Source organism: Melanotaenia boesemani, chromosome 20 (genome assembly GCF_017639745.1).
Source record: "Melanotaenia boesemani isolate fMelBoe1 chromosome 20, fMelBoe1.pri, whole genome shotgun sequence".
Lineage (NCBI taxonomy): Eukaryota > Metazoa > Chordata > Actinopteri > Atheriniformes > Melanotaeniidae > Melanotaenia > Melanotaenia boesemani.
The window spans coordinates 24964836-24992630 of record NC_055701.1 but is presented as its reverse complement, the minus strand read 5'-3'; the positions used below and the strand labels follow the sequence as shown (position 1 = coordinate 24992630).

General features: G+C 40.0%; 1 protein-coding gene across 2 annotated transcripts in view; it reads right to left on the bottom strand.

Moving 5' to 3' along the window:
- Nucleotides 1-14417: 14417 nt before the first annotated feature.
- atrn (attractin) overlaps nucleotides 14418-27795 on the bottom strand; it is a 156453-nt gene continuing 143075 nt past the window's right edge. For both annotated transcript variants that reach the window (XM_041972699.1, XM_041972700.1), the window contains exons 28-29: nucleotides 24610-24724; nucleotides 14418-19202 (exon numbers count right to left, since the gene is read on the bottom strand). In XM_041972699.1, coding sequence (XP_041828633.1) covers nucleotides 19078-19202; nucleotides 24610-24724 — 240 coding nt within the window. In that variant the 3' untranslated portion in view covers nucleotides 14418-19077. The remainder of the gene's footprint in view (nucleotides 19203-24609; nucleotides 24725-27795) is intronic.

Below are 27795 nucleotides of genomic sequence, written 5' to 3'. Positions count from 1 at the left end.
TTGTTCTCACCTCCTCTTTACCTAAAGGCTAGAAGTGAAGAGTGCAGCAGAGGCGGCAGAGATGAAGCATTGACAGATGGAAATATTCACATGTCTAGAGGTAATAGTTTGGCAAATACATCCTCAATAACAACAAACAGGCCCCAACTCAATACTTAGACTTTCTAACAAACTGAGGCTACATCACCTGTTTTTCTGTGTTTTTTTCTTTTTTTTTTTGGCATATGATGGCTCTAACTGCTGCCAGTCTTCATGTTTTGGGTCAGCAGCTATGTGGGACAGACCTCCTGCCGTCCCACATACTGCGGCTGTTTGCTTCACGGCTGCTGCAGGCTCATAAAAATCTGACCACCAACAGGGAGCCGAGAGCACGATGTTGAACACAAACCAGTAAAGTGTAGATCTAAACTCCAAAATCATCTAATTTCAAAGGTTTGTTTGAGTAAATACAGGATTTATGAAGATCTGTTTATGTTTATGTAGGGTTGATTCTCTAAAAATCTCTAAAACTCGGAATCGGATGATGAGAAAATGTGATTAAAGCCAAACATTTGTAATTAAAGACAACTGAAGTCTCTGCCTTTAAAATTTAATGCAAACAAACATTTTGTATAATCTGTGTATTTAATAGGATTTAATAAGTAATTAAACCAAAACAAACACTTTTCTGAAATAAGATTTTTTTAAATGTGCAAATCTTACATTTAGAAAATTTTGAAAACTGCAACGAAAAATTTAATCTGTCATTTGTTTAATCAGTTCAACTTTTATTTAAGTCTTTACTGACCAATTTTATTGTCTTTGTTTTGTCTGGAGGTGCTTTATAAAACCTCACATCAACCAGCCTTTTTATCAAATCCATCTTCTAGCTCCGGGTTGGACCACTTTCTCCTCCAGAACTGCCTTAATTCTTGGTGTCATAAATTCAACAAGGTGTTGGAAACATTCCTCAGAGGTTTTGCTCCGTATTGACATGACAGCATCACACAGTTGCTGCAGATCCATGATGAGAATCTCCCGTTCCACCACATCCCAAAGTTGCTCTACTGGACTTAGACTGTGGAGGTCGTTGGAGTCCAGTGAACTCATTGTCATGTTCTAGAAAGCAGGTGGAGATGATTTGAGCTTTGTGACATGGTGCATTAGTCTGCTCGAAGTAGCATCAGAAGATGCTACACTGTGGTCAGTAACAATACTCAGGTAGGCTGTGGTGGTTAAACCAGGCCACGTTGGTACTAAGGGGTCCAAAGTGTGCCAAGAAAATATCCCCCACACCATCACACCACCAGCAGTGTGAATCGTTGATCCAAGGCAGAATAGATCCATGTTTTCATGATGTTTCCACTAAATTCTGAGCCTACAGTCTGAATGTGGAGCTGAAATGGAGACTCATCAGACCAGCAACGTTCTCCATCTTCTATTGTCCAGTGTTGGTGAGTGTGTGTGAATTGTAGCCTCAGTTTCCTCTTCTTAGCTGACAGGAGGCACCCGGTGAGGTCTTCTGCTCCTGTAGCCCATCTGCTTCAAGGTTGGATGTGTTGTGTGTTCAGAGATGATATTCTGCAGACCTTGGTTGGAACCAGTGCTTATTCTACTTCCTGTTGTCTTTCTATTATCTTCAACCAGTCTCCCCATTCTCCTCTGACCTCTGACATCAACAGTCCATCTGGTCCAGACAACTGCTGCTCACTGGATATTTTCTCTTCTTCAGACCATTCTCTGTAAACCCTGGAGATGGTTGTGTGTGAAAATTCTAGTCGATCAGTAGTTTCTGAAATACTCAGACCAACAACTATGCCACGTTTAAAGTCACTTAAATCTAATTTCTTCCTCACTCTGATGCTCAGGTTGAACTTCAGCAAGTCATCTTCACTGTGTCTAGATGTCTATATGTGTTGAGCTGCTGCCCTGTGATTGGCTGATTAGATATTTGATTAAAAAAAACTGACCAGGTGTAACTGAAAAAGTGGCCTGTGAGTGTACATTGTACAATTCAAATATTTATGGAGCTTTTATCAAGATTTTCTGTTTCTAAATTGAATAAAAGTCCACTTTCTTATGTTCTTACAACGAAGAAGTGCCAGGATGGCAGGTTCAGGCTAAACGCTGGATTTTGAAAAGTAATGAAAAATACTTTATTTATCCCTTGAGGGAAATTGCAGTGCTGTAGTAAAAAATCTAGTTTATCTTAGTTTATCCAAAACAAACTAGACTGAAAGCTCCACATTCACAACCTGCTGCACTCAAAATGTGGAGTTCTTTGATAGATCACTTTATAAGGATGTTCTTCTCCTTTAACTCTCGTCCTGCTCTGTAAACGTGAGCAGAGTGAGGTCAGCTCGGTGCTGTGAAGACAACACAACAAGAAACAGAAGGAATAAGAAGTCAAGATCAGTTTTCTTAACATAAAACAAGTCAATGAAAGACAACAGCAGAGTAGAAATAACTGTTACGCAGCAATCTGCTGACAAACATGGCTCCAGCTCAACCAACCGCCGCTGCAGATTTCCCACTCAGTCCAGCATATTTTTAAATCCCAACATTTAAATCATTTAACAAAGTGTTTCTTTAGACCAATTTCTCTGCTGGTTTCACAGTCTGCCTCCCTGAAGCTCTCTTTAGGTAATTATTCCATCTCCACAATAGGCTGATTTCTCTGTACAGCAAGCTGGGAAAAAGAGAATATTAATTACACTTTTTTATATAAGCTGCAGTCTGGGGGGAACTTTACTTTCTCTGCATGGAGCAGATGTTTTTATAATTAAAGGTCTGATATCGAACACCATCCTAATCTGGAGTGTTGAGCAGGACGGAGCATCATGCGTGTTGCTTATCACCTGTTAAGAGATTTTATTTTGTCTTTATTAGCTGAACTTTGGCTGAGGTTAATAATAAACAAATAATAGTTCATTGGGATACACGTTTCATGTGGCAATTAGCTTTTTATGAAAGATGCAAATATAAAAAATTAAAAATCCAGGAGGGATTTTATACAAATAAATAAATATGATAAATAAATATTTATCATTTTAAAATAAAAAACAAATACCTATTTTTTTTCAAGGTATAAAAATGTCTTCATAGTCTTTTTTATATATATATATTTGACCAAATGGGTAAATAAAATGCATTATTGTGAACATATTAGCACCTTATTATTGAATACAAATTATACAACACTTGTTTTTTCTTTTCTAGGATCTGAAAACAAAGTCTAAACATTCAAAAACACATTTTAACTCTGTGCAAAATAACTGGTTTTTGCATTTTTCTTTAATAATAATAAGTAAAGTTTCATTGTATAACTAAAAATAAAGAAGATGCTGCACTGTTTGGGATATCTAACATGATAAAGACACATAAGAGCTAGTTTTTATATCAAGTGTAAAGGACGGTGTTTCCATACTTTACCCTTTAACCATAGAAATGTTTCTTCCTGAAAGCCAGAAACTGTCTCCTTAAATAACAGAGGAATAATGAGAAGATGAAAATGTGGACTCATTTTGTGAACACTGAAGCTGAAAGCCAGCATCACTGTAGATTTGAACCCAACTTCAGTATCACACAGCTCAGAGAATCAGATATACGCTCAGAGGAGTGAAGGGTCAAAGGGCAACCAGAGTTGTTCCGGACTGGACGTGCAAAAAGTTTCAGTGGACTGAATTAATGCTGAGCCACTGTGATAAGACTTTTTGCTTTTAGACTAACTCCCACTACAAAATTTAGAAAAAATGCAAGAGGCTGAGAGAAGTACAGGGATAAGGAGGGTCGGGTCATGAACGCAAGAATCAGGATTTAGTCAGACCCAGTCAGCACAGCCGGCATTTGGCAGATGGAGAGCGATACAGATTGACAGGCACCGCACAAAAAGGCTGCACATTACTTGATCAGCATTTGATACTCAGCATCCATCTTTAAAGGTTAACTTAGGCGGCAGGCTCATTCCTACGTAGTCCCAAACAGCCACCTCTACAACTGGGTTGAAACTAAACCTGGTTGAACCAGTAGGTAGCGCTTTGAGCCAAACTTTAATCCACAAAAATCACAATTTTCCTAACCTTTCAAGAACTTCCATGAAAAAATTGTAAGAAAAGTCCATCCATCCATTTTCTGTGCCATTAAAAGTACAAAGCCAGATACACCTGGACAGGTCGCCAGTCCATCGCAGGTAAGAAAAGTCCCATTTTTTTAATGTGAGGTCTTTATTTGGCCTTTGAACAAATAACAAAATACATGTATTTTTAAAAAGGGATATTTACAATTTCTTACCACATAAAATGTTATTATGTTTTAGTTTTATGCTTCCTGGTATCTATTAGGGGGCAGAAGACAAGTATCAGATTGTGTTCAACATGGAAAATGTCTCAGAAACTGCATGTATAAAAAATGTCACGTTGGGCTCTAATGGGTTAAAAATAATTTTTTATCAAAAGTCAATTTTAACAACAGCATAGGTACTTTTTATAATAATATTTAATACCAGTAGTAATACTGGTAAATCAGCAACACTTACAGAGCAGTCATGCTGTTATTATATGGACACAAGTATTCAGATTACAAGCCGGATCCGAATAAAAATGCTTCATATAAACATCCAGTCGAAAGGGTCTGATCCAATCACTCTCATTTAAAAGTAACTTAACTCTAAGTAACTTTAACTCCCATGTAAAAGCTGTAGGAAATTCTGTGTGCAGGTGTAGCAGTTGGTTGTCACATGTTAGTTTGGATTGCAGGGTCACTGCTTCTATCTGTTTGTTTTTTTGTTTGTTTGTTTTTGTTTTTATTCCTCCTTTTTCTGCCCCCTCCAGTCAGGTCCAGCAAGATTACATAAATTCCATAATTCAAAATAAATAAATAAACACACAAAAAAAAAAAACACAAAGAATGTCCTGGCAGAAAATTTCCAGGACGCTGTACTGTTAATTGTACGGACACTTCAACCTAGAAATGGAAAATTCTATACTTGCACGGTATATGTCCTGTTGCATTCACGGACATGTCTGTATATCCAATAACGCAAACTTTTGTTCTTTCATGGCCCTGTTACATTTCCTGGAATGATACTACACAGAAAAAAAAAAAAAAGAATATTTGAAAATTAAAATATCTACATGAATTGGTAACAAGTGATTTAATTTAGTTTACCCAAAATCAGGTATTAAGTTATTTAAAAGGACATCAGCATTCTGTAAAGTTCGCTCTGTTTAAAGAATCAAACATCTCATCTGTAATGTAGGTTGGAGGTAATGGTGGTGTGACTGTCTGCGCTGTCCACTGCACTCATGGTGCCAACTCTGACATTCAGATCTGAACATCCCAACAACATCGTCTAAATGTAGATATAACACCGGCAGTAAAGTACATAACTCAAATTCAGAGGGTAACAATTACAAAAGATTAAATTCCTTTTGAATATGAATTTCCCATGAGCCTTTGCTGTCTTGCTACTGTGACTCTGTATTAGGTGAATGTCATTAAGGACACTAAAGCTATGTTAAGCTTAGTTGAGAGTAGAAAACTATCTCAGACTCCAGAACACAGGACTCCATGTCCATTTGTTTAAGTTTGAAAGGATAATAATATAATAATAATAATAATACAAATGATCCTTACTGCTCATGCCTGTTACATCAGCCGTACGTCATCTTAATGTCATCCTTTACATTACAACTTGTATCACATTGCGCACTTTACTCAATAAAGTTTATTTTAAAGAAAAAGAAAGAAAGTTACAACTAGTGGAAGACCAAAGCAGAACTGGTTGGTGTGTGATATAAATGCATCATTTGAGTGTTTTTTTTTTTGTTTGTTTGTTTGTTTGTTTTTGTTTTGTTTTTTTCTTTTTCATTATTAAGGGTTTAAAAACTGAAATCAGTAAGATGACAATCAATATGTCACACAGTGGTGTCAGAAATCTCTGTTTCTTCTTCTGCTTTTTTCCAGAAAGTCAGACAGCGGTACAGTTCTGCAAGTCAAAATGATTTATTCTGTTCCAACATGTGATGCATGTAAACACGCGTCAGGACCTGAATAAACAGTAAACATGTAAACAGTTCCAGCAAACTTTGCACATATGAACATGGCTAATGTCTTTACCTTTTTGGGGTACCACATACGTTTTTGAAAGTACCTAAACATTCATAGAGAATGAAGATATGTTGAATAGGATCACCAATTCCTCAAGAATAAAGAAAGCTTTCCCATGCATCGCCTCAGCCATCGTTTCCTAGTTTCATTTAGTTTAACTTGGCAAAAACAGTCAAATCAATGCAGAAAGGAAGAGAAGGAGGGAAAAAGGTGAAAGAAGATGAACCTGAATGCAAAATCTGCTAATTAGCAAGCCTGCATGTACTAGAAGCTCATCCCCCAGCAAGATCTGACCTGCTTACTTTGGCGGAGGGGTGGCAGCATTATTAACATAAACAAATTAAAATACTTCCAAATACTTCCAAAGTATTCAATTTATGGAGTATTATACAGTGCATTTTACAAGTCCCTATTTTTGAGTGAATTATGTTTTTTAATACTGAAACAACTGTGTGTGTCCATGTGTCCACTGCATGTAACAACTTTGTTGTTACATGCAGTGGACACATGGAAGAAACACTAAATAGACTGGTTTCTGACTTTAGAGGCTGTTTGGCTTGAAAACACTTTCCTGAAGTTAAAGTTCAGGGTTGAAGCTAAAATAATAATAATAATAATAATAAAAGAGAAAAAAACAGAGAGTGCAATAACAAATTTACGTGTTGCCTAAACACACTTTTAATTCTCCAGATGTTCCACAAAGATGAGAGAAAAAGTCACACATGCAGCATTCCTGTGTTTCCTTCATTCAGCAGATCTGGAAATACGACGGGGAATTTTGTGCAGATGTTTTGGCCCCTGACAAGTCTTCAGAAACACCAACTGAATCAAATCTGAGCAGAAATAATTACAGCAGACCTTTTAGTGAAAAGAACAAAGGCTGGATGAGCTGCAAATGGGTGAAAGTCTGCAAACAATCTCCATCTACTTTGAATTAGATTCAGCTGATCAAGGGAAGGGTCGCGGTTGTTTTGTAAAAAGCACTGCAGTAATGTAATGGAGGTGATGATAAAGGGGGAAAAAAATCGAGCTCATCAGCCTGCAGACGTGCAGGCTGTTTTAACGATCAGGACAGATTTAGTCAAAGATGTGAAATCAAAGGGCAGCACCTTCATCTGTTTACTCCGTTCTGGGCTCCTGGGGAAGGAAGAAAGAGACAAATAAACAGTTTTTAGTTCAAAATTAATCTACAAAGCAGTTACATCTCCCATGCATATCTAAAACTGGTTAAAGCACTGAAGTTACGACATGTAAACTTTAACGTTTAGCCCCGATTTCACCTGTGAAATCAGAAACAGTCTAACTGAAATAAAAACATTAATCTTTTCATAAGTTTCTGATTCTAAGCTGATAAATGATTTCCATCCCTTCCTGTGCTACAGGTTCGTCTAATACAAACTTTTACCTTCATTTCATTTAATATTTCAGCTTTTATATTCAGCTTTATTTGTACAGCACCAATTCACAACAAAGTCATCTCAAAGCACTTCACTAACAATTTAATTAATTTTGAACCAATTAAAACAAGTCCACATTAGTCCATTTAACAGCATTCACTCAAGCCAGTTCATAAAAATTAATTACCCAGCTAAGGAAACAGATTGCATCAAATCTGGACTTGGATTCAATCCTCCATCCTGAGCATGCATGGGGAGGCAGGCGACAGTGGAAAGGAAAAAAAATCCCCTTTAACAGGAAGGAAAACCCTCCCGGCTCAGGGAGGGCGGCCATCTGCCTGGACCGGTGGGGGTGGAGAGGAGAGACCAACAGACACTGCAACTTTTAGTAAAGAAGACCTGCTGAGCGGATAAATATGCTAATGATGCCAGCGAGTTTATACAATTCATGAGTTTATACATGAAAATAAACAGCAAAAACAAAAGGAAAACTAAGGAAGACCACAGTGCATCATCGGACGTCCAACAGCAGTCTAAGCCTTTGGCAGCATAAGTACGGGATGGCTAGACCACCCCTAACTATAAGATTTATCAAAAAGGAAAGTTTTAAGCCTGAACTTAAAGCTAGAGGATGTCTGCCTCCTAAGCCCAAACTAAGAGCAGGTTCCATTTTAAAGGCTCTGCCACCCATTCGACTCTTAGAGACTCCGGGAACCACAAGTAAACCTGTAGTCTGAGGGCAAAGTTCTCTGTTGGGAATATTTGGAACTATGAGATCTTTGATATACAATGGAGCCTGGTAATGGAGAGCTTTATATGAGAGGAGAAGAATCTAAATTCTTTCCTAGATTTAACAGACAGCCAATGAAGAGAAGATAAAACTAGAAAAATATGATCTCTCCCGTTAGTTCTCATCTGAACCCTCGGTGCAGCGTTTTGGATCATATGGAGGCTTTTCAGAGCATATTTGGGACAGAACATTAATAAGGAATTGCTGTAGTCCAATCTGGAAGTAACAAAAGCGTTGTCTACTAACGCGTGGCAACAAGGTACAGGTTCTCCATTAAATCACAGCTTCACAGTGAGCTTCTTCCCCAAAAACTACAAACCCACAAAAAGTAACACTATGGTGTAGGGCTGGGCGATATGGCCTAAAAATAAAATCTCCGATTTTTTTTAAACAAATCCGATTTCCGATTTTAATCGATTTTTTTTCCTTTTCTTTTGCAAAACATAAATAAACTTATTAAAACATTCATTTGTTCATATAGATGAATGCTAGCAAAAATAAAGCATATAATGTCATAGCTTTTCCGCCATATAAACGACTTCAAATCTTACATTGAAATATGCGACACAATGCATCCGTGATCTCTTTCCATCTGGATCCTTATCATACAGGATCCACTGCAGGAATAATTCCCCTGATGAAGGTTGTCTCTTAACAAGGGTTTGCAGCATTTCTCACTGCAGTTATACGTACAGCTAAATCCCTAAATGAGTGAAGGGTCACTTTACTGAAAATCTGTCAGACAAACACCGTTCTGGTGTGGAGGGAGGGCGAAGTCTGCTGCTAACTAACTATGGAAAAAAATCCCGATTTTCAAAAAAATTAATCTCCAGAAATGAAAAATTCGATTTATCGATTTTATCGATTAATCGCCCAGCCCTACTATGGTGACACTTGGAGGACATATGTCCTGCTCAAAAACCCAAAACATTATATATTGAGATGGTCTACTGGGCAAAACTGCACATTTTGGTATAGATCGGATGCCAAAATTTCTGCATTCAATTACTTTTGGCTGTTGTTTGCCTGTAGAAAATGCTTTCCCTTGAAATTACTCTGAAAAAGAAAAATACATATATAAATACAGATTTGAACAAACTTTTTTAAAGAAATTATTTAATGATTAATGTTGTTTTATAGGCAATAACTAACAGGCTCTGTTAGTTCCAGGGTTAATGTGTGTAATAAGGTCATTTAAAAAAAGTTTTTAATAAACATTGAACCAGTCTGTATATTTGAGTTTGAGACCCCGACTGTAAAGACTGGAACTAGGGGTGGGACTTAAACATGTTAATTGCTATTAATTAATTAAAGCATTAATTTTTTTAATTGAGTCCCACCCCTAGCTAGAACACAGCAAAGCTCAGAGCTTCCCAGATGATCCTGCAAACGTACTGTACCTGTTCTAGCTTTCCACCACCACATGAGGGCCGTGTTGAAGGCTGGAACAGTGTAAAATGTACGTTCATAGCTCTTAGAAAGAGCTCATGAACGTCTGTGGAAAAGGTTTACATAGTAAAACTGATAGACAGATAGCTGGTTACAATATCAACATTTCTGGCACTTTGTCCTATTTTTTATAAAACTGGTTGTTGTCAGTTAAAACATTCAAACAACGCAAAGCATCGACTTTGCAAACGTTTTGTTATTAGATTTTTGAAGGACTTCAGTTACCCAGAATCCTTCAGTCTGCAGTCTTCTTCAGAGAGCTACACCACCAGATACTTATACAAGAGTATACTGACTCTAAAGGCTCATTTATGCTCAACACTGAAGACGGATGAACTTTCATCCATCTCCTCTGTCGTTTACGCATATAATTTGGTTAGTTTTGGGGGGCCTTGTGTCTCTGTTGGAGCAAACAGGATATTACCACCAGAAACAGTGTTGAGCAGTATAGCTGACATGCAAAGAGCGGAAGAAGCCAACCAGAGAAGAAGGAGGAGGAACAGGAAGAAGAAGCAGACCACAGCAGCAACATTTGTAGAGGTGGTGGAAGTAAACAACTTTACAGCTTTATAGCGGTGCAATGCCGCCTTCAACCGGTGTCCGAAACTGACGTCAGAACGCTGGACTCTGACCTTACTAGTGGATGAATTGACTTAGCAAGCACTGCTGCTTAAAAGACGCATGGAAGTATGAGGGTGGGGACATATGACAACATTTTAAATGGACATACCTATTACATGCGTAAGGGAGCATAAATGGGCCTTAATAATAATCATCCTTCATTAGTGCCACAGTGGGGAAATTCTTTCTCTTTAACCCATCCTAGTTGGTAGGAGCAGTGGGCTGCCAGATTCTGACGCCCAAGGAGCAGTCGGGGGTTAAGGGCCTTGCTCAGGGACCCACAATGATTTTTACCTTAGTTGCCAGCCTAGGGACTGGGACGCAGGTTCTCCAGACCCAAGCCCACCTCTGCAACCACTAGGCTACCACTCCCCAAAACAGAAAGCAGGCCCCAGCGAGGGAAGGAGGGTTTGGCTAACTTAAATTCTCCTCGGTTCCAGAAGTGGAACGTGTGGATGGAGACAAGTATTTTATTTATTTTAAAATTTCACAGTTATTTCACAATTTCTACTGAGAGCCGGATGCATCAGGAATTAAAGGGAAAGATACAAAACAGAAAGATGTGTGTAAGAAAAGACAAGATGAATGCAGGAAACCAATTAGAGATGGCAAATAAATGCACAAAGAAAAAAGAAGAGGTGACACTATCACGACACAAAGGCCCAAATCTTATTCCTACGTTTGGAAACAGAAATTAGAATCATCCTGGAATTATGCGCCTCCACTTTGCAGCAACAAAAGAAAAAAGAAAGAAATACAGTCACAAGAGGTGAAGAGGAGGAGATTTATAGGAGGGGAAGACATTGTTGAAGGAGGTGAAAGATAAAGATTAGAAATGATGACTGAAGCTACAAAAAAAAAAAAAAAAGAAGAAGAGGACAAAGACTCGGAGGACTGAACCAAAGGAGAGAAAACAGGAAAGAAAAGTGGAAAAAGTAGAAAGAAACAGATTAGGAGTGAGAAGAGAGTAAGAGAGAGGAATAAAAGGAGACATGGAGTGAGGCAGAAGGAGGAAGAGGTGTCAGACAGAGAGATTAAAGGGAGAGAAAGAAAAAAAGTGAGTGATGGAGGACGACTGGTGATGAATAATTGCTGGTGAGAACGATGCAGCTCAGCGACACTCAGCCTCGCCCGCCGCTGCTTAGCTGGGGGGCTCAGAAGCATCAAGCGCTGCATTAAAAATAACTGCCATCATTTGAAAACAGGCCCGAGGAAACGTGTATTTACAAACACTCATTCCCAACATTTGTTTCATCCCATTTTGGAGAATGTAGGGTGTGTGAGAATACCATCATTCCGAGCGGGAAAAACTTTCCAAGAAACGCTTCACACGGCGTCGCCATGACACCTGCTGCAAAGATCCACATGAATCCTGGTTGAGATGGTTTTTATCCCTTCAGGATCTTCTTTAATCATTCTCACGAGTTTTAATGAAAACCTGCTTTTACAACATTTTTCTGTTGCGATTTAATGATTTGATTTTCATGTCCTGAGAGGGATTTTGTCTGCTTTTAAGTAACAGAATAATTATTAAAGCTGCAGAGTTTAACAAAGTAAACAAATAATATCATTAAAAACTGTTTCTATTGGTATCTAGTCACTTTTCTAAAATAGCTGTCCACTTACAGTGACATACATGGCAGCTGCCATATTTGTGAACCATTTTTACTACGGTGTCTCTGAATGGACAAACAACTGTGTGAAGTGAGAAGCTCTGAGCTTTAAATCTGCAGCAGCGGCTCTGGTTGATAGCTGCTGAGTAACGCCTTAAAAGGACCATTGAAGAAGATACTACACATGTACACAATGTTAAAATAGTTACCCGTTGTGCAGCTACAGGCGGACTGGAACAAAAAAAAAAATCAGCCTTGGCATTTTGTCCCAGATGGGCCCAGATACGATCATGCACACCACAAATCTTTGAGCTCTTTAAATGTGAATATAAATCGGCAACTGCTTAAAGCCACTAAAACCATCCAGTGAGTTAGCAGGAATCAGCGAGAGTGACACATTAAATACTTCCAAAGAGTGTAGCTTTTTAATAAAATAAACTTAAACTGCAGCACAGTGATGAATATTAGAGCAACATTCATCCTTCTTTATGTTTGAAGGAGAAAGACATAAGAAATTATGGATCAGATGAAAACTCTTCCTGGATAAAGTGTAGGAACTGGCTGTGTGTCTGATGCTGCTCTCCACTCCTGGAGATGTTATCTCAACCAGGTTTGGCAAAAGTAGTGTTTTTTTTTTGTTTGTTTGTTTTTGTTTTTTATATATAATGATGCAGTCAAGTCTAGAATTATTGGCTGGTCTGATAAAGAGACAAACAGCTGCATCAGAAGTGTATAAAATTTTGACATAATGCATTTATATAAAGAAAATATATATAAAAAAAACACCTAGACAGAAGCTGCTTCTAACATATTTTGACCTAAAAGTATCCAAATATCGGCCCGCAGCCAATAACAAACAGGCTGATAAAGAAAAGGTGAAATCTGCTGACTCACTGTTAGTGTTGATGAATGATGGTTAAAAATCATGTAGTCACTTTCAATAAAATGATTTGGTTCAGGAAGATATAAAAGAACTAAAACTGTTGTTTTAACTAGTGAACATAACCAGTTAACTAGTCAATACAACCAGTTAACCAGCTGTTCTCCTGCTGGAAACTCTGATTTCATCAACTAATTTTACAAATGTAACGGTTAAAGTGGTGATAAAACAGCTGTTTTATTAATGTGTTCTCATCATAAACAGCTAGCATGGGTCTACTGGGTCTCTTTATCCAGAACAGAAGCTCAGCCAGGGGAAAGCAGTGCAGCTTACCACAGCTTCTACCGTCATCATCCTCAGCTGTTGATGAAGGTCCTGCTGTGCCAAACAGGTTGGTCATCTTTGGACATTTGGCACTGATATTTTTTTCCTCTTCTCTCCGTTTTCCTCTCCTCGGTTCTGACAGGCAGCTGCTTCCACTGATACAGGACCAGAAGGGGGTTAAGGTTTCTGCTTGGTGTCAGTTACAAACAGAACCAATGAGCTGCAGATCAATATGTTTCATAGGCTGGTGGTCATGAAAGAACGTTCTTTGTGGAGGAAATGAATTCTCAGGCACAGGAACCAGAGCTAAAGTGAGATGTTTACAAATTTGGCGTCTGAAATGTGACGTGACGGTTCACACCGAGGTCGCTTTGAAAAGGATCAGTTGTTGTGGTTGTTCATGATTTCAGGTTGTCCTCGTCCAGATGCTCATGATGACTGTCTAGGTGTAGCGGCTGGTTGTCTGGTTTTTCTGTTTGGGTGGGACTGCACAGTTATTTTCTGTCTTTTTCTTTCTTTTCTGTTCACTCTCTCCGTGTTTTCTCCCCTTGTCAGGTCCAGCATTAATGCAGAAGTTCTGCAATAAAATAAAAAAATAATATGTAAGGGTACATTCACACTGATGCCGTTTGGTCCACGTTTGGTCAGCTTCCACTGATAGTTTGGTTCATTTGAAGCAGTGTGAATGCTCATTCACACCTTGGTGTGGACCAAAGAGGTGAACTCTGGTTTGCTTCAAAAACCAGGGATCTCAGTTTATTGCAAGTAAACCCTGGTGTGGTTCACTTACAGTGTGAAAGCAAATGGACCATCCAGTGAACCAAAGACAGGAAGTTCTGTGATGAACTTTGGTGCTGCTTCTTTGTTTACATTTGGTGAACCAGCTGCTTTCGGTCCTGACCAATCAATGAGCAGGATTTTATTCTTTCTTCTTGGCCCGTGATCATTTCAGGGAATGTCGCCCCTAGTGGGCAGTTGTTGCAACTACATGACGTTCAGGCGGTTTGGTCTACTTCAGTCAAGTGCAGTGTAAAGCAAAGCAAAGCAAAGAAAGGTGGAAAAACTTCCCGCCCACTCGAACAGAGTCCCCCAGACTATACAGGTGTATGTGTACCCTTCGTAGCAAGGGAAGCCTCACATCACAAGTTCCCTTGACAAAGCAAACATGTTAAGATAATCTTACCAAAGGTGCAGCCTCTTCTCGCAGATTAAAAACCCCACCATCGAATGTAATCATCAAATACTAACAACAGTGGTTGGATTTTCACATTTAATAATAGACAAATTGTTCAGTCATTCTTTTATGTACATCAGTAATTACAAGGTCAGTAAGCCACTATCCTCAAGTTTTACATGTAGTTTTCATCAGCTTCTATTAATGCTTGTTTGTCTTACATACAAAATATGCTATTTGCTGTAGTCACATATTTAAAAGCCCAGAGAAGTTTACCATAAATGATTTTTTAAAACCATTCAAAAGTCATTCACAATACTGTCTCATTATTTACAAAAAACAGCAACTGCTAAATTATACATATGAACAACCTATTTCCTCAATATATATATATATATAAATATATATATATATAATGCCGCTATACAGGGAGACAGAAGAGTAAAGCCTGATTTCACAGTGACCTTATTCTGATGCTTAAACTTCGGAACTGAAGCTTCTTAAATAAACATTAATGCTGCCAGTGTTGGACAAAAAAAAAAAAATCTACTTGTACTGAGAAATCAGGACTTTCCAGTAACTAATCGCCATTTAGAAACATGTATAAGCTGTACATTTCTATAAATTAATGCAGAGATTATTGAGCTTAAATAAGGCCAATGTAAAGTGTTACCCAGGAGAAGTGTGAGGCTTAGAAAGCGGGACGAGAAACATCAGAGGAAGCTGCCAGTCTTTTCTAATCCAAAGGAAAACGCACTTCCTGCATGTTTCCCTTTGCAAACTTCCACACAAACACTCTTGGGTATTTTTGAGCAGCCCAGAGCCAGTTCACACTCAGGCAGCCCCAAATGGTGGCGAGAGGTAATCATCTGGAAAATCTGAACTTTAAGACCTAGGAATCCTCTAACATCAGAACTGTACAGCCAGTAAAGTTCATGTTCACCTAAAGGCCTGGGCTTCCATGCATTAGACTGGAGGGAGAAGGTCCAAACATTAAACCTTAGTGTGCCCAGGGTTTGTATTGTGCTCTTAAGTCTTGATTTGTCTCATCTGTGGTGTTCTGGTTACCGTTATTGAGATTGGGACACACAAGGTAGCTAAAAATTTATAATTAAGGAGCAGTTTTACAGAAAATTGGTCATAATACCCTTTTCATTTTTTGGGATACCCTCACAAATCCAGCCTCAGAGCATCCTCCACCACCTCCCTCCACACTGGCAGAGTTGTCACAACACATAATGGAATCGTGGAGCTCATCTCTTTGACAAACCGCCTGCAGTCGCTCTGCCATTCCTCCATGTAATATTCAAAACCAATCCCTCTTGAAAACATGGTGTGCCGTGTCTACGTTATGTTTCTTTAAAGCAATGTGCACTTTTAATTTAACAGTTAACAAAGCTCAGCTGACCTGACAGGCGCATGCTGCTTCCATACAGGGAGGATTTCATCTGTACCAGAAGTGCTGCAGTTTTCATAAATAACTTCCTATTTTTCCCTGCAGCCAACAAACACAGTAACGTGCCAGTAAATGGAAGAATCGCGACTGATTTTGGCACCTGAGATGAGGTCAGCCTGCTCTGGAAAAATAAGTGGAATCATGTTTTAGGCTGATGGGACTTCTCTCAGGTTGGTTAAGCTTAATAGCAAACAGTCAAGGCCAGAGACTCAGAGTTACAAACCTGTTTTATGGTAAATAATTGTGCAACACAAGGAAGAAAGCAGCGTGAACTGATGATGCATGAGACATTATCACGTTTACTATTAACAAGATAAATTTGACAATGTCAGGATTTTGATTTCAGGTCAAACTGAACAGCCCTACTATTCAGGGTCCACGTCTGTCCCGCCTAACAGGTGCAACAGGACACTCCATCACAGTCTGAGCACGCCCACGCTGCGCTGAAAAGGCGTTTAATCAGCAAAGAATAAATGAAAACGCCAGTGTGGGTGGAGCAGAGGTGAAATGTCCTGGATATGTGTTGAAACTGCAATATTTCTACATTTTCTTAATCGCTTTGGCTGCTTTGAGACTGGGTAGGAGACCAGCAAGGGGCTGCTGCTGGAGGATCTGGGTCAAGCAGCGTTTATAAATCCTCAGATCAGATCAGGTCTCACTCAGACCACCCCCGTGGCATCCAGTGCTTCCAGTTTACTGTATCACCATTAGCTGGGGTTTAAATCTTTATACATTCATTTAAGAGTTTAAAAATCTACAATCATCAGACAGGAGGTTAAACTTACAACGATGTCGGATAGTTTCTGTTAAATGAAATCAGATGCAATGAAAAAAAGTAAAAAGAAAAACTCATATAACATGCTGGCTGATCTGCTGCCTGCTGCGAAAGCTGCGGACGTGTAGCTCAGCAGCACATCGCCCATCCGACGCTGCTGCCTCCGTCTCTCTCGTCTCCATCAGCTCAGTCACATTTTCTTGCTTTAGGCTTTTTTTTTTTTTTTTAGCTCAGTCTCATGAATGAAGTCCCATTAATTTGCCATCAGATTTAGCCGCTTTGCCAAGTAAAATTTAACCCGAGTCAGTGGAAGAAAGAGTCCTGCTTGAACTGGCCTGAAAAGCAGCAAAAGGTGCGAAACTGAACCGAAGAAAAAAAAAAACAAAACAAAAAAAAAAAAGTCAAAAGCTTGACAAACTAACCATCCACACTGAGATGTAGCAACTTAGCAGAAGCAGCAGAATTCATCATAAAAACCCAAAAAACATGATCACTAAAAGAAAATAAAACAAAACATAGAGGCAAACAAAGTGCTGCGACTCGTCAGCACGACCCTGAACGCAGCACGCCGCTCGCTGCAGTTGCTGAGTTGACTTGTGAGAGCAAGCGGCACTCTATAATTACAAGAATGTCAACTTTGTCCATGCTTTTCTGCTCTGACCTTTTTCCGGTGCTAAAAGTGTGCCCTTTAACCAGACGCGAGCAGTTCCAGCATGCCGAGCACACGCGAGAGCTCCCGACTAAACAGAATACAACTTATTAAATTGTTCTATAACAGCACTTCTCAGAGGGCAGGAAGCTATTTCATGAACTGAATTATGTCTTCGCCTGTAGTTAAAAGCAAATACGACCAACGTGAATTCATTCAAGAAGGAGGAAAGATGAAGAGATCCGGCATCCTCACGCCTTTTCACAGATAATTCTTGTGACATTTCTAAGCAGCAGCTCTGTTAACTAGCAGACTGAGGTTGTGTGTGTGTGTTGTCTGTTTTCCCTCATTTTCCCCCTGATGACAGAAAGCTATGCTGCTTTCTGGGAGCTGTGATTTCAGGTGAAGGGTGGTGGACAGAGCAGGAGGAGGCAGATTCACATAAAAATGACGATATATCAGTTTAAGGACAGCTCTTAGAAAACATGAAGCGCTTCCTTCTTTCTTTCTTTTATTTTTCTGTTTATTTCCAACAGAATCAAAAGCTCTCAGGTTTACCGAGAGCCCAATTCATGACTCTCATTTAACAAAGGTGCTAAAAAGCAAACGGACACTGATGGTTGCGCTGCTGCCGCTCACTTACAAACTCTTCTGCTTAGTCGGCTTGATGCCGTTAACACGCCGGCATTAGCAGCTCCACTGCAGCTGTGTCAATATGAACACACACCACCGCTGATGGGCTAATTGGGCGGCTGTAGATAACTCAGGGATTGAACTGCGGGATCGTGGCCCCCACAAATGTGACGCATTCGGGGACATAGAATCAGTAATTAGAGGGTATGGATTTCTCAGGCAACAGAGCTGAACTGTTGCCCTGATTTATCCAGATCAGCCTCATCACCTCAGTCAATCGGAGTCTCAGCATCTATAGGAAGCCTGTATGACAGGAGTTTGAACCACCACCACTAGCAGAGGGATGATCAGAGGATTTTTGTTTTGTTTTTTTTCCCCTCCGTGAGAGCCCAGCGTGGATACCTGTGTGCACGGGGCTGTTGGCTGTCATTGAAACAGGAGGTGTAATTAGCTGGAAAAGTTTCAATGAGGTTGGCAATCCAGCAAATCAGCATGGATGAGGTGGTGCTGCGGTCTCGTTTTTAGTTCCGCTGCGGCGCCGCAGGGGCAGCAAAGGCGGACGGCTCGGCAGCCAGATGGCTGCAGAGACAGGCGGAGGCTGATTAGTAACGTCAGACTCTGTAGATGGGCTTTGGCTGCCCAGGCAACCAGCGACGGTGGATCCTCTTTACAGGAAGAACAAACGTGCTGCTGGAAAGCTGCTTTCTGTAAGTGCGTGTTCGTGTAGTTTAGTTTATCCAGTTGGTTTCTTCAAAATAACAAAACAAAGAACAACAATAACTTAAATAAAACTTCAACATCGAGGGTAGCAAAGTCTCTGGATGTTTCAAAAACTATGAGACACAGATCTCTTCTAGCAGCAAGCCGTGGCCGCCTCCGCTCCAACGAGGCGCGTCAACGAATGTTTGATGTGTTTTGAGGGAGAAGGGAGGAGTCAGCGTCTCCAGTTCCACCCTCCCTTCCTCACTCACCCCCCACCTTCTTTGTTTTTGTCCAGATCAGTTTGAGGGGACTCAAAGGGAGGCCGCTGAAACTTCAGTCCGACAGACGAGTCCGCCTCCTCACAAAAAACCTTACAGTCTTACGTCCCAGCATGCACCTCTCCCTGCCAGAGCCAAGCTGGCAGAAGTCTTTGAAGGAGGGGGCCAAGCAGGGAGCGGGGGATCTGATGGGGAGGGGGGGGCAGGGGCATCGGGTGTTGTGCTGGTAGAAGAGGACAGCAGGTGTGCTCAGATACAGGTGGAGGGCTGTGCGGTGGGCTGCTGTTTACGGTTCCTCAGACCTCCGGACTTCTCCTTGTAGCCGACACACATCTGCTGGGAAACATCGACCAGCGCGCTGGCCACCGCCAGACCTACACACACACACACACACACACACACACACAAAAGCATGGTTAATATCAAACAAAGGTGTCTCTGATAGGTGTGACTTTGGGACTGGGACAGAGCGAGTTAAAGGAAAATGTTTTCAAATTCAAATAAAAGTAAAAATTGTTCAAATAACTAATATTATTGCTATTATTACTAATATGGTTACTATTATTATTCAGTCAACAAAGCTAACGTATATTTAAGGGCGGGGCTAGAGGGTTTGTCTGGGGAGGCAGAGGTTATCGTGAAAACCTGCCAGCCTAAGAACAAACAATCAAATTCTTACAAGTTCTTGATCATAATGCAGCATCTATACAGAATCGTCTCTCCAGCTGCCGATGTAGACGATATTTATCAAAATGTTTAAATTTTGTCAAAAGGATCAAAAGTCATAAAACCACCAGATCTCACGACATTGCAAAGTTCATGGCGGAGAAACACTCATAAAACTGCTGACTCGCTTCAAAGCATATTTCTCTCATTATCAGTGAAAGAGTTTTACTCATTTTATGTTATCATCCATTTTTTTTCCACGTTCCACTTTTTTTTAAAGGTCTAATTGACATTAGATGATTAGTCGACATTGTCGACAATAGTCGACAATGAAAATGGTCAACAACGAATTTAGCCGTCGGCTACTGTCAGAAAAAAAAAACAAACAAACTACAGAGTGAGACATCATCTTCTAATCATATCTCTACTGAAAGTTGCACAATGCACATGCGCAAAGAGGGGGAAAAAATACAGAGTGAGACATCATCTTCTTTTTTTTTATCTCTGCTGAGAGTTGCACATGCGCAATAAGTCCGCCAGGGGTAAAAAATGGCGGTGGACTAGGGCGCAAAACGGCGGCAGAGAACGTCAAAAGTCTGGATAACTTCACGTTAAACTTACAAAATAAATGAAATACATGTGAGATTTGTAAAGCGGACCTTGTGTACCACGGAAGTACGTCTGCAATGCTCGAACATTTAAAGCGGAGGCACATTGGACTTACTGAATAACCTTATGCAAGATTTCAAAGCAGAAAGTGAAATAAGATCCATTTATAATAATCATGAGATACATAATCCGATTGGTTGACTAGTCATTTTAATAGTCGGTGACTAATCGACTATCAGAATAGTCATTAGTTGCAGCCCTAATTGACATGTGCCACCCTCTGCTGGTCTGTGCCCCTACCTGGGCCCCCCATTCAGAAATTTTCCACTCCTGCTACATTGCCAGATGTTTTCAGGGACAAAAGTCAACAAAAGCAAGGAAACCACCAGGAAACACAAGATGTGAGATGTTCACAGATGTAAAAAGTCAGACACCAGCTGGGTCTGAAATCAGACGACTTCTGATGCTTTCCTGTGTGGTGGATTGAGAGCGTGCAATCAGATGGTTTTATTAGCGAAAAAGTGCTTGTTATGAATATCACACTGGACTAAATTGGACATATTTAATTAGACTTTAATTTGCTTACTTTACCTGAAAAATGATTAAAGTAATATAATGGATGGATATTTATAAAGAATTCTTATGCTGAGCTCTTTTTGTATATGCTAACTGGTTTTTGGGCTTTTTCCATGAGATCTGGCGAGACTGGAAAGAGAACAGTTCCAGAGCTTAGACCACACAGCAAACTCACTTCTCAACTGTCCGTTTTACGCTCACATATTTACTTTTAGTTGCCATCCTGTTGTGTGTTGAACTGGTTTGAGTTGTTAAAACCGGCTCAACAGAACCTAATGATTGTTGGTCGGTTAATGACGCTGCTGAGACCTCGCGTCCTAATCATCATTCAACAAACTCTGGACTTCATCGTTGCTCCAGTTTTCTATATTTCAAGATTTTCTTCATAACATCGGCCAACGTTTCACCTGCATGTCTGTTTTACAACATTCACTGACCAACTGACAATGGGGATTTCCGACTTCCTTTACTGGGAAAAAAAAGCTAATTTGCTTCTCATGTTAAGTGAACCATATAACTAATAAGATCTACTGTTTACAGCAAAGCAAGAAGCACCATTAACTTGTGCAACGTCCCACTACTGAGGTACAGTGAACGCAGCTTCACTAAACTAAAGCTGACCCTCTGCGGAGGTGAATAATTTTATCACTCTGCAAATCAAAGCGCAAATCTTCAGGCACCCAAATCATTTATCAAGCACACAAGCGACTTTTTTCATCTTTTGTTCTCTATAAATCAAGCAGCACTAAAACCCAAAAATCTAAGTGATTTTCAAAAATATTTTCAAGCTTTTTTATGGATTTAACCACATCAACTGCACATCGCTAACGGCTAGATCAGAACTGACATCCTGTGGAGTCCAGTGGTGTGCGATCAGGGGAGGCAGAGGACAATAAAAAACTGATTATTATCACATAAGTTTCATATTTGTCCACTAATCTGTGTTATAGATATATCTTCTCTATGACTGACATTTTTAACATTTTCTTTAGTCAAATCGCTGAATTCACACAGTTTCTGATCAAATACTGAGCAGAAACCTGAGATGAGGCGACTTTGTAGCACCATGAAGGGCGCAAGTGAGCTGGCGGGACTTGTTGCTACCATGCTAAAGTGTTAGCTAAAGTCAGCAGGTCAGGTGTTGCAGCGGTTTGTTTATTTTATGCTCTGCTTCGTCTGACTCCCCAGTTGGAGGATTACATGTCTAAACTAATATGAAAAGACTGAAAACATACAGGTGAAATAGGACAGACCAAGAGAGACTTAACTCTCTGGTAGTCCGTTATCTCTTTAGAGGCTGAGAGACTTTTAAAACTACAACATATAAACTTTCACAACCAAGTAACAGATCTTTTTGTGGGGCAGGATAGGTGCGGACTTCATATACAAATAAAGGTAAGGCCACAAATGGATGTCAGTTTTCTTTTAAAAGATAGATTAAAATGAATAAAACGAAAATCAAGTATTTGAAAACAAAAATTTGACCTTAAGTGAATTATTTTACTTTTCTTGTTATCCTCTTGATGAGCAGCCTGTAATAAATTTGATTAAATCACAAGAATTTCAAGTTTTACAACAACTAAGAATTTCCCAGAGGATCAAACTTTAATTTGTGTTCGCATGTCTATAATTTAATTTGTTTAAACTGAATATGAATTGTTTGGAGCAGGCAAGCTCGTCTCCTGCTGCTATAAAAAAAAGTTCTTTCTAGGCCATATATGTTCCTGTGTGTGTGTTTGTGTGTCAGTGAGAGAGAGGAATGCTGATGAGATGTGAAACATTTCCAGTGGTCAATATGCTGCCAGTTGAATAGATATTTAGTTCTTACAACTAAAATCTGACTCCAAAGGTGTCAGTGCCTCATCATGAACCGCACCGCCCGTCACTGGTGGAGTCATACGGGCGTAATGTTTAATGTTAAAGTGGTAGAAAATGGCTCAAAAATCCGGCTACTGAGGCTCAGACACAAATCAAAGACATCCTCTAGGTTGTTTGGAGAATTAGAAGGTCGGCCATTTTGGAAGGAGCTGTGCTGAAAACAGATGTGGTGGGAGGCAACAGAAGGCAGCTGGAGAATTTAAAACGGTCGCGGCCGGATGGGAAACAAGTTAAAAGCATTTTAACAGGAGGTCCCCGAGGGTAGGTGGAGACAGTGGGACACGGCTAACATGGTCTCGACAAACGCTGCTCGGGGTAGCGCTTCACACTGAGCTCAGGCGCTTTTGTTATGACAAAAGGACTTCATGGTAATTAATAAAGGCCTCGAGCGTGCTGATGGTCTGGAGACTACAGCTGTGAGAGGAAGAGAGGCTAGACAACAGAGGAGAAAAAGGAAAAGACCTGATGAATATGAAGGCAAACAGTTTTAGCTTGAGACAGGAATTGGTTAAGAAAAAAAGCACTACTGTATGACATGCTGGAAATAAACATAAAGCAAATATGTACATAAAGAGCAAAGATGTTAAAGACTTTATTGTCTGTAAATGTTTGCAGAAAGAGAGGAAAGAAGAAGAAGGCAGGAAAATTCACCAGAAGAAGACTTGTGCATGGAAACTGGACTATTTGAAAACTAACCACATCCATGTAGTTAGTTGTATTTACATGTAGATTTAGAATTTCACAGAACAGTTAATGTTGAGAATTCAGAAAATCCTGAAGTGGCTTTCTTCTTGGGACTCACTGTACACTCACAGTGCCTTTTAACGTCAATATCTAATCAGCCAGTCACATGTCAGCAACTCATGCCGTGCATTTAGTCATGTAGACATGGTCAAGATGACCCTCGGAAGTTCAAACTAAGCATCATGATGAGTCTACATTTCAGCTCCAGGGTCAGAATTTGATGGAAACAACAAGAAAACATGGATCAACTCTGCCTTTGATCAACGCTTCAGGTTGCTGCTGGTGTAATGTTCTGGGGGGTATGTTCTTGGCACAGTTTAGGCGCCTGAATACCAGCGTGGCCTGGTTTAACCACCACAGCCTACCTGAGTATTGTTGCTGACCATGTCCATCCCTTTATGACCACAGTGGAGCATCTGATGCTACTTCCAGCAGGATGATGAACCATGTCACAAAGATCAAATTAAATGATTTCTTGAACATAATAATAATAACACACCAACGATGCCAACACTGGAAGCAAGGAGGGTGAAATGTCTTGCCCAAGGACACAACGACAGATGAGTCGGAGTGGGAATCAAACCACAGACTTTCTAGTCATTGAATGGCCTGCTCTACTGCCTGAGCCACTGCCATCCCAATGAGTTCACTGGACTCCAAACTTGGTACCAGCAAGGTGAACCTGATAAAGTGGCCAAATGAGTGTCAACGATCTTGCACGTTCATTAATTCTGATGATTTAGGTGGTAAAATATTACAGCTGAGAGGTAGGCTGGCTGGTTTTGAAGAGTGTGTGTCTAACAAACAGAAAAAAGGAAACATCTGTTAGTGTGTGCAGGTTTTTACTTTATTTTCAGTTTTTAATTTTAACAATAAATTTAACTGTTAGCTTTTCATTTTAATTTAACTTTTAAAAAGTTTGTATAATTTTTTTTTATCCAATTCCTGTGGGATTCAATACATTTTGTATTAATAAATGAATAAAACTGACAAATATATTATAAAACTAATTAATGTACATCAGTTTTCCCCCAGCACAACAATCAAGAAGAACAAGAACTAATATAGTGAGAAAAGAAAGTGATTGTGTGTTGTCTGAATCACAGAAAAGTCAATGAGGGAGAACAAAAGAAAAGGAACCAAGTAAGACGAGGCTGAAAGGCTCAAAACTGTCCAACAAAAATAAAACTCCAGAACACAGAACAGAGAGAGGAAATCAGATCAAAGAAAGATGTTGTAAAAAAAAAAAGTGAGGAAGAATCTGAAAAAAAAGGAAAACACGGAAAGAATTCAGCAGCTTCTTCTTACCAGACTGTCCTGGAGGAGGGATGCCGCCAGAACCCCTGGGTAACCGAACAAAGATGGAGAGCACAGCAGCTTTGTTGCCAAAGCAAGGCTCAAGGGCGATGGGTTTTGGGACCGACTGTGGAAAGACAGAGAAAAGTATTACACATCAGAAGCCAACCAAATCCTGGTGAGCGGGCGCCTTTTTCAAGAACACGGATAAAAGAGGCTTTGCTGTTACTGTTCTTGTTCGTGTCAGCAACATGCAAACACAAACCTAAACTTTTGATTCTCTGCTGAGATACACACTCTGATGTGCAGTCACAAATTGGAACACCCCCCACCCCCTATATAATATAATATAAATCCCCCACTGTGCACAATTTCATGACAATCCTGCATGCCTGCTGCAACTGGATATTAAGTGGGCATGCTGGGAGCGGAGATCTGTATCGGCGGTGCACTCCAGTCGCCACAGGCTTTCTGACACACCTGACTCTCTGATACCAATATGTCCCCCCCCCCCCCCCCCCCCAGTTGTTGCTCGCCTCCTACAATATTCATGGCTTTACCTCAACAGATGTGGATGTGATCGAGAACGGCGCCGTCACGCCCGCATACAGATACCTTCCTGCATCTCTTTACTTTTGTATTTTGAATTTCAAAGTCGGACAGAAAACTGGGCCATGACATGGTTTCACACGCTGCTGACACTGACTCACAACACACACACACACAGTCCCGTCTCATGCCTGTCTTTATTCTCTGAAGAGCTGAATTTAATGCCCCAAGAGGGAACACTGCTGAAGTATAACACACAGTTTTCACACACACACACAGAAATTCATCACAGCTCATCTCTCTGTCCATTGTGTGTATATAGGAAAACACACGCACACACAAAGTAATGATATTCAGGCCGTGACCCATTTTACACATTTATTCTCTGCTCTGTCTCTCTGAGGTATAGTTTTCACACCTGCAGGATGTCCAGGCTGTCACACAAGTAGCTGGGGAGGAGGCATGAAGACCTGAATGCCTCTAGGTGTGTGTGTGTTTGTGTGTGTGTGTATGTGTAGGTATGTTGATTCTGAGCAGATGATTTAACAGAGGAGATATACTATATTTACTTAAGTCTCTACAGATGTGTGTTCAGCTGTTTAACCCCTGTGCAACTATCTGAGTTCAGGTAGGATCTGACAGAGAAGGGCATCGTGTTCTGTGAGTGTGCTTTGCATGTGTCGCGTGTACTGCAGCATTTAAGACACACACCTCACAAGTTTGTAAAGTTTGACCAGGTTTGACCGGATTCACACTGGTGCGGTTCAGTTCACGTTAAACGAACCCTGGTCCACTCCCAGGGATAGTTCGGTTTGTTTGGAGGAGTATGAACGCACAGCTGCACCCTGCAGTGGATAAAGAAGTGAACCCTGGTGCCGTTTGCTTACAGTGTGAAAGGAAGCAGAACATGAAGTAAGCCATAGAAAGGAAGTGACATAAACGTGTTGTAGAGCGACATGTTTGCTAGCTCGCCGCCTCTCCTGCTTCTCATACTGGGCAGATTCTTGTGAAAAGGTTTAAACACCAAAGCAAAAGCAGAAACCCCAAGACTGCATAAACTTGGTGTTCCTCTATTGTTTACTTGTAATGAACCAGCTGTTTTTGGTCCTGGCCAATCAGTGAGCCAGGTTTTCTTCTTCCTTTTTCTTTTTTGTCTTTGTGACAAATGATCTTTTCAGGGAATATCACCACCGGTGGGCAGTTGTTGTAACTGCGTGATGCGTGAAAGCAAACTAAACCAAATGAAGGTAGAAAATGTTCTGGAATTCCCCGCCTGATCGAAGTTTCTCAGACCGTCCGGGTGTAAATGCAGCTTTAACCTCAACACTGGTGAATCTATATTAATGTTCTTTATAAATGTTGTTCTTTATAAAGCAACATGCTTGCGTATTTCTAGAATGCCTGACATCCCTGTAGAGAAATCCAAATCTGATCACTGATCCATCTATTTAGTAGATTTCAGGGGTCCTGAGTGTTCCTGATCCAAATTAATTCTACTGAGAGACTATTTCTTTTCTTTTCAAGTAAAGGATGTTGAAGATTTATCTTCCTAACAGGATGAAAAAGATGTTTACGGTTAGTCTCTTTACCTCAAATCTATACTTAAGGACTTCATTAAAATGAGCTTAAATGTTTCAGAAAACATGACTAACCACCTAAAAGAAAACAAAAACTCATTTACGCTCAACATTAAATATGCTTATGGACAGAGTCTTCTGTCCATCCTCTATATGCATTTTGGGCGTATTTTGGGCAGTTTTCAGGCAGCTTGCAGATGCACACCCAGACCTAACAGAGCAGGATCACCAGAAACCGTGCGGACAGGATTGTGCAGTTTAGCTCGTGAATGACCAGCAAAAGCAACGAAGAAGAAACTAAAACTAAATCTTTCCAGTTACAGGCGATAGATTCATAACGACCGGTCAAAGGTGTGCAGACATGACGATGCCAAGCAAGGGGAAAAATGTTTTAAAAACCTGAGTTTTAAATGAAACTGCTGAATATCCTAAAAATATTCATGTTATCGTCCTAAATATCCAGATAAATAACATGTAAGTGATTCTCTCAGCTCAGGAGAGGCAGCCTGAAGTGTCACAGTTAAGGAAAACAAAGCTGTAAAACCCTTCCTGATCTTTAAGGTAAAGATTTCTAATTTAAAATGTGTACTTGAATGCAACATGACACCCTCACTCGCTTCACTGTAAAATATAATGTATATTTCAAACTTCACATAAGGTGCCACTGAATGGGAGGTGGAAGAAGCGGTGTGAATTTTCTTTAGTAGAGATATTAAGATAAGCTGAGTAAGGAATGATTAAGTCTTTTTTAAACTATTCAGTTCAGTGGGATTAAACTTGATGCCTTCTCACTCAGTGAACATTTTCTTGGAGAATTTTTATTGTAAATAGAAAAAAGGTAATTTTTTTTAGAATATATTCTGCAAATATAAGTTAATATTTAATGAAAGATATTTTCAAAAAGTACTTGTCCAAAAAGTACTTTTCAAGGTGTTATTTTTCTTTATATTTAAATTTAATACAGGCTCATATTTGTCAGTGAAATACTTTGGTCGTTTTCCACGATGCTGATGCATTTACAGCATCATGCCATAAAACCACATAAAGTTTGTGTATCTGTAGGGATGAATCC